General features: G+C 31.7%; 1 protein-coding gene across 2 annotated transcripts; it reads right to left on the bottom strand.

The window, feature by feature from the left end:
• Positions 1-4812: 4812 nt before the first annotated feature.
• BIR1 (BAK1-interacting receptor-like kinase 1) lies at positions 4813-7773 on the bottom strand. Of its 2 annotated transcripts, none has more exons than XM_028073225.2 (3): positions 7468-7773; positions 6222-7181; positions 4813-6020 (listed from the first exon to the last, which is right to left on the bottom strand). In XM_028073225.2, exons 2-3 carry the CDS (start codon positions 7056-7058, stop codon positions 5013-5015), a joined length of 1845 nt encoding a protein of 614 aa, XP_027929026.2. In that variant the 5' UTR covers positions 7059-7181; positions 7468-7773; the 3' UTR covers positions 4813-5012. The 2 variants fall into 2 exon arrangements, with proteins under 2 accessions (XP_027929026.2, XP_085530066.1); XM_085673940.1 differs by lacking the exon at positions 7468-7773 and adding an exon at positions 7302-7417.
• Between the last annotated feature and the right edge of the window lie 379 nt (positions 7774-8152).

Genomic DNA, 8152 nt, shown 5'->3' with positions numbered 1-8152 from the left:
CCTTTGTTGCCCGAGTGATTTTTAAAGTCTTATAATTTCTGTAGTTTGCTTAGCTGAATGAAATGCATACTTTAATTACAATGATGTAGGTCATGATATGCTATAGGAGAGGGTTGGCCCAATCTTGAGCTGGAGTGTGGTATGTTGATGGATTTTATTCCATTGACAATTAGCCCTGAATAAATTTGAGCTGAACAATTCTTGCATTTGAATGATAAAATCGGTCAGTTGGCTTTAGTTTATTTTCTACAGGTCTTCTAGTCGTTTTATGGAGCCATTAGTTTATTTGCTACATGTCATCTGGTCATTTTGTGGAGCTACTATTTTTGTTGATTATGAAATTAAAATGGTAGACTGTTTACACAACTAAAAATATTTCTAGTGTTAGTACTTTTAGTAAGAATGCAGAGAAAGAGAGATAGAAAAGTAGTTGAATATTTTGAAATAATTGAGAAGGATGAAGAAAACTTATTTTCCAACATAATAGGTGACCTCAGAGAGAAAGAGAATGATTAGAACCTTAGCATCTAAAGATTTGGATGGTTGATTGAGCGCATAGTTCATGGGAAGATGAATAATAGATATGTTTTGGACATGAATTTAGGATCTAGAATCTAGTTGGAGGGGAATGATTAGAACATTCAGATACTATGCTGGTGTAACTGAGAATGGTTAATAATTCTATCTCACCCAACTCTGTCACGGGGTTGAATTAAGCTGTATTTTTTCATATTAAAAATTAAGTAATTTATATTATATACGAATATATACACAACATGCATATGTATTATACCAATTCATATTAAAAATTAAGTAAGTTTGCATGAAAGGATTACATTTATTGACTTTATTATAATTGCTTAAAAAAGTATTTTATGGTTTGTGGTTGGTTGGTTAGTGATGTAATTTGTGAAGGTGTCAAACTGGTCTTGTTTGTTGGTCGGGCTGCTCTTCAGCTTATAAAAAAATGACTTGACGTCATCCATCAACTTGCTAATTTTTAAAATAAAAATAAATCATTTTTACATATTATATTATTTAAAAATAATTATACTGTAATTTAAATTATTAATGTTTACAAATTATTGTGTATTAGTATTAAATGTTATTTATTTCATTTGAGAATGTTTATTTTAAATTGACGTTTAGGTGAATCTTTATGATATTTTATTGGCGAAATTGAATCGCTATCATTGCGGGGTCACTGAAAATAATATTGGTTATTGTTTCCCCTATTTCTATACCTTCTTCTGCACTCTCCATCATAATTGAATGACCAAAATAAATAATTTTATATAAATTATTCGGCAAATTTTTTTGATGATTGTTATTACATCGGTATTTAGTCATCCAAGAGAAAATATTTTAGAACGAGTTTAATTAATATTATAAATAATTAGATGGAAATAAATGTTTTTAGGGTCAATTCATTTTATTTAAATTAAAAATATTAAGAATGAGTTAGATATGATATAATATATTTATGAATCAATTAAAATGATAATTTGTTTATCAAAAATTAAAATTGTGGATCTATATAGAAGTGATTTGTCAAAAAGAAAAAGTAATGTGTAAAAAAAGGTTTATTAGTAAATGGATTCTAGAAGTGGTTTCATGGTTAATGGAAATGGTATTACAAAATTAAAGGACAAGAGCAAAAATAGATAAAGGAGTTATGTATGAAATGGATTGGTGATTTTTAAGATTTTTTAATTAGATTTATTTTCTATTCTCAGTATTTTTTTTCTTTATTTTTAATTGTTTATGTACAAATACTGAAACGTTCTTATTCCTTTCATTGAATTTCATATATTACTTTTCTTCATACTTTATAACACTTCAATAATTTTACTTTATTTTTATTTTTATTCAATTTTCTTTTCTTTAAAAGCTTTAACTAGACAGAACTTTGAAAATCTATTTTAATTCCGTTATTGTTTAGGTTTAAATTATTTTTTGTGGTATAACATATTATGACCATTGTTCAATTTTTTTGTTCTATAAATCATGAGTGAAGTTTACGATGTTTTGTATTTAAAAGATAATATATTATCTTTAAAAATGATTATACTACTTTTTTCGGCAGATTCAATTCTTGTTATGATTGAATATTTTTTTATTTAAGAGAATATAATTCATTTTATATCAAAACCCTATAAACATCTTTATTCTTTTTCAATTGATTTTCTTAAATCTCCTAAAAAAAGGTCATATAAAATAAAAAATACAAATAACATCCGGCAGATTAATCCACTCAAACATAAAATTTTATCATTTTGTTTTCATATATCTTTTAGAGCATCGAGAGACTCATTAAGAAATATATGTTTCGGTATAATTTATATTCTAGAAAAGTTTAATTTTATTTTAGAACACGATTTAAAACTAAAATACGAAGTAATTTCAAAGTTTATATTCCGCAACATTAAAATACCATATTTTTAAATGAACATTTTTATTTTGAATTATGATAAAATATATAAATATTGAACGTGAAATTAGACGTTAAAGGATAATCTAATAGTAGTTTGATGTAGATGAAAGAATATACTCAACAAACAATAAAGTGTAGTTAGGAAATGTTTTAATTTGTAATTTTGTTATTATGTTAAAAAATAGATTTTTAGTTTAATTTAATTTTATAAAATTGATTTATAAAATAAATTTTATATTTATTTATATATTATAAATTGATCTGATTTTTTATCGACGTGATAAATTTGCTCAAAGATATTTCAAAAACGGTTAGTCAAAACAAAATAGAACAACATTTTTGCTTTTGTTTTAAAAACAAACTAATTATAAGTGTTTCAAACTAGACAGGTTCAACTGCTATTTTAAAATTTGTGATTATTAATTAACTTTCACACCTACCTATTTATAATGTGCAATCCAATTATTGAAGGGTAATTGATATTTTTTTTAGTCCCTCAAACACCACCTTTTTGATGAATATTCCTCACAAGTAGTTGTTTATTTATGTATCTTTTATACCACATTTTTCATTGAGCATTATGTTTATTATTGGTAGATAGGCCCCACCAAAAGTAGAATTAGTTATTAAACACAATTAAGCTTTTAATAAGCAACCTGAACAGCTATAATGCAGATAATTAAGGGCACTGGTCACATTCCATAAACATATGTTAAACTAATAAATAGGTTTATAATGAGAGTCAAATAATAGTCGTTTGCACCCAATTTTCAGGTCGTTGTCATGCGCCAAATTGCTTGTTTTGGCTCTAATATGTCTTTTTCTAGATATGTGAAAATTCAACCTTAGCAAACATTTTTATAGTGAAAGTTGCAAATAAAACATAACAATTGAAGCATTTGGACTTATATGCTTTGTTTGGTTGAGGAAAATGGTGTGAAATCAAGACCAACATTAACTTTGATTTACTTTTTAAATTACATGTTATTATTGGCCTTTTAAAATGTTACCATAATTTATTATTCTTATTTCAAAGAAAGGCATAGTGGTTAGTTAGCCTTCTTTTCAAAAGCAGTGTTATGTTAGGAACATTGAAGAAATCCACACATGCCCGTTAGGCTCAAATTGGTGCAATTAATTTTGAATCCCTACACACATAAAATTGTTTGAAGAATCTCTTGAAATTAAAACTTTCTTCTAAGTGTTTGCAACTATGATAACTTTGCAGCATGGATACTTTTTATACAAAGTGTATGCTTATCCACTATGAATTCACTGTTGCTTTGAAGACTTTTGAGATAGCTTTAAGCAGTGGTGGGGAATGTACAAGATATGATTGAGATTTGCCTTGTAGAATGTAGCAAAAATTAACCATGACACAGTGAATTTTCTTACTGAAGAATTAAAGTTATGGGAAATTGCTTGGAAGAAGCAAGAGGTTTGGTTAGATACCTGACAGAAATGAACCTGTATATATACTCTTTTTTCTTTCTTCTCACTGCAATATCTGCAAATTCTAGATAAAGATTATTTCTTTGTTTTATTTCCATGATTGCCAATTCAAAATTTAGTTGCTTTTAAGGCCTTTTATGTGTTTGTGTGTTTATTTTATCAAAATTTAACTAATGATTTTTGATAGGATAAGGAGGAAAGTACAAGAATTTATTTGGACTAGTGAAACTGTGTTAGAACTCCAACAAACTCTTTTCACCTATTTCACATGAGACTTTACGTCATAAATTTAACCATGAAACTCAGTACAATAAGCTAAAAGAAAAACTTACTCTGATAAGTTATGCCAATAAGCATAATGAAACAAGTTAAAAAAAAAAATATACTTATGAAAGTTATAAAGCATTTTCACAAGCTCAAATCTAAGTTCTTTTCTTCCAAACACTCCCATATGCTTAACCAAGCTGGTTAGAATTTTTAATCTCAAACATACAGTATCTTTTTCTTCTGATTATACCTCACAATGTTAGCTGAATCCACACACATCTAATTCTTTACATTTCCAAGCATTGTAGTATCTATGCATCCATGCTTCAACGGGCCAAAACATAATGTGACCAAGAATGTACACCTATTGGCCCACGTCCTACACGAAAATCCACCCATGCACATGGGATTGTGGAACCAATAGAAAGGCTATTAAATGCATACTTGGTCAACTATGCACACATAATGCAATCTAAAACGAAGTTTAGCATGAGGAAACTCTTATGGTCTGGATGCTTAAACCAGATGAGGCCATAGCTAATAATGACAGTAACTCACTACTCAATACATTGAACTCATAAAATACTCAAGGGGAAAGAAAATCTGCCAACATGTCGATATGCAAGGGGAAGAACAAGGAAATTTGAGCAAAATAAGGATTATAACAATGTCACCTATATATAGTGAGCATTCATGATTGATAATTGATGTTTCAACATTGGTAGCACACTAGTGGATCAAGACAATAAAACCTATATATATATAACACTAACATTTATTTTAGGGTCACAAGGAAAGGGATACTTACATAATAAAATTGATTGCACAGCCTAGTTATATCTCACATACACATACCTTTTCAGTTATGTCCCTCTCGAGCTACAATAAGTTCTTCTAAGTTCTCAGCGGCATCAGAGTCTACAGACAGCATTATCTCATCCTCAACTGTGAAATTATAATTCAAGCCAATGGCTCTTAGAAGCTGGTATACTTCAAACATGGTAGGCCTCTCCTTTGGCATTTCTGAGACACAATTGCATGCAACCTTCAGAAATTGGAAAATTTCCTGGTCTACTCCATTCCCAAGTAATGATTCATCAATGACAGCATGGAGTTTTGCATTGCTAGATTGCTGTGAAATCCATTCAACCAAATTTCCCTTGAAAGTTTCTGGAGCTTTAGCCACATGAGTAGGTCTTTCACCTGTCACCAGCTCAAGAAGCACGGTCCCAAAGCTATAAATATCCCCTTTAGGAGTGGCTACCAAAGTTTTTGTATATTCAGGAGCAACATAACCCAAATCCCCAAACTCCCCATTCACAAAAGTACTCAGATGTGTATCAATTGGGTTCATCAATCTAGCAAGACCAAAATCAGAAATTTTGGGCTCAAAATCAGCGTCCAACAAGATGCACTTAGAGCTTATGTTCCGATGGAGAATACGGGGATTGCAGCTATGATGAAGCCATGCTAACCCTTTGGCTGCTCCAATTGCAACTTTGAGCCTTACAGTCCAATCCATGGTGCACACGCCTGCATCAGGATGAAGTTGATCATGGAGGTTACCATTTGGCATATTTTTATAGACCAAAAGCCTCTCCCTTTTAGCCAGACAAAAACCTAAAAGAGGAACCAGGTTACGATGTTTGACAGTCCCTAGTATAGCCATCTCAGACATAAATTCTTTCTCTGAGTGTTGAGATTCCTGCAATCTCTTAACCATGAGTGATGTGCCATCAGGAAGGACAGCTTTGTAAACAGTTCCTGATCTTCCAGACCCAATAATATTGCTATTACTGAAGTTATTAGTTGCCTTCATGAGATCATTCAAGTTCATTTTTGAAATTTCCTTCTCAAACATAGAAACCTGGTGAACAAAGTCAGCACAGTTACACACAATACGCAAGAGTTCAAATCACATGAACTATGGCTGCATAAATTTAAACGGAAATATACAAACAGAAATCATCATGTTTGATAAACTTTCCATAACTAAGCAATTTTCTAAAACACGGATCAATCCAAGAAATAAAAGGAATATCAGCTCCATGTAAATAATATAGCTTACCTTTATTGTTTTGGTTCCCTTCAGACTTCTTGCCCACTTGTTTCCTTCAGGATCCTCCTCCTTCTTCCTATAAGAAATACGGCGCACATAGAAGAACATTCCAATGCCCAAACCTAATGCTGCAACTGTCACACCACCAACAGCTGCTCCAGCTATAACAGCAGTGTTACTCTTTGCAGACTTGGCATGGCAAACATCCAGAGGACCACCACACAGGCCAGAATTATTTGCATAACTTGTTGCATCAGCAACACCTGCTTTAAAGGCTGGAACCGGCCCTGTCAAAAGATTATTGGAAACACTAAAAGCCTTAAGCCGCGGAAGCTGGCTCAAGTTTGCAGGGATTTGACCAGAGAGTTGGTTTTGGTCAAGTCTGAGAGTATTAAGATAGGTACAGTTTGAGAGGGAAGCAGGTATTTCCCCAGTAAAATCATTTGAGGAAAGATCAATGGATGTCACAAATGTAAGAAGTGTGGATACATCTGCTGGAATGGTGTTAGAGAGTCTGTTAAGTGAAAAATCTAATCCTGTCATGCTTGAGCAGTTCTTAATGCCGCGTGGAAACTCACCCTTGAGTCCCATGTTCGACAGTTTTAGATTCAAGACCCTGTTCTCATCAGGGTGCCAACACTCAACCCCAGTGAACTTGCATATATACCCTTCTGTTTTGTTGTTGAATTCCCAGGATTTTAAATAATTGAAAGGGTCCTGAAGTTCACGCTTTACACTTTGCAAGCAGAATATATCACTGTCAGTCCCACAAACCATGCCACAGAAAACCAGCAGAAAGAAACTAACAATAACATGAGAGCTGAAAACTTGGCTACCCTCAACCATCTTTACCAAAAATCCAAGAACAATGTATTGAGATAATTCACCAAAATTGGCAACTAAAGAAGCTTTAGCATAAAATTTATAGACTCCATAGCACTTGAATCCTCACAAGTGCACATACACGCCCTGAAACACAATAACACAAACACCATCAATTCAATTCAGCAGTTCACAATTCACACCGACCAAATCAACCAACCCATGAATACAAAAAACAGAGAGGAAAAAAGGGCAACTATTCCCCACCCCTTTAAGAACAAAATTCACAGTCTTCGCTAAATCCCACCGAACTTACACAAAAAAAGATATTTTTAAAAAATCCCTTTTGACACAAAATCAACACAAACATAAATAGAAGGAACCCAGATTCAGAAATCACGTGAATTTCGTCCAGGAGCACTGAAATACCCACCTGGGATATTGAGCAAGTCAACTCAGAAATAACAGGGAATAATCACTTTGCCCAAAGGAAAGGGCAAGGAACATGAAACAGAAGAAAAGGAAGAGTAGACTAAGAATTGGTGGAGAGAGAGAATCGGTATATAGTGATGATGGGAAAGAAGAGAGTGAGAATGCGTTTCATGGACTGTGATGAGAACACAAAAGAGAAGATATTCACAAGTCAAACGAATAACACGCTAAGTTTTTTGTTTTTTTTGTTTTTTTTTTTTTTTGACAAGTTCAGAGAAGTGTAGACTATTGATGAAGACGAAGACTTAACGAGTTTGTTTCTTTGACTACTTCGCTTTTTGCTGAAAATAAGGGGCAAAAAATATTCAAGACAAAACTTTGGGATTTTTTTTTTTAATTTTACCTTTTAAAAAATAGGGAAGAAAAAACATCCTATGTCCTATTTCATTCCAAAGAGAGAAATCTAATGTGGTGTGGAGTAATTTGCACAACATTTTAGATTCTATTTTTGATATTAAGTTGTACATGAAAAGAAAATATGAAATATATATATATATAGAGAGAGATCTTATGCATGAAAGGGAAAAATAGAATGAAAGAGAGTGTGAATATATAAATATAACAAAATAAAAATTTTATTTTAATGATAAGGTAAACAGGCGTGATAAGTATTCATATTTTGTTTT

This window comes from Vigna unguiculata, chromosome 5 (assembly GCF_037176805.1).
Source record: "Vigna unguiculata cultivar grain cowpea cultivar isolate G323 ecotype 2 chromosome 5, ASM3717680v1, whole genome shotgun sequence".
NCBI classification, from domain to species: domain Eukaryota; kingdom Viridiplantae; phylum Streptophyta; class Magnoliopsida; order Fabales; family Fabaceae; genus Vigna; species Vigna unguiculata.
Note: the sequence above shows the minus strand (reverse complement) of the source record. Positions and strands in the feature narration are given on the sequence as shown.

Bases quoted from the DNA above. Each gene is read 5' to 3' on its own strand.
- BIR1 (XM_028073225.2), bottom strand. From the start codon at position 7,058: ATGGTTGAGGGTAGCCAAGTTTTCAGCTCTCATGTTATTGTTAGTTTC. The intron at 6,021-6,221 runs GTAAGCTATATT...TTTGTTCACCAG, and splicing joins AGGGAACCAAAACAATAAAG to GTTTCTATGTTTGAGAAGGA.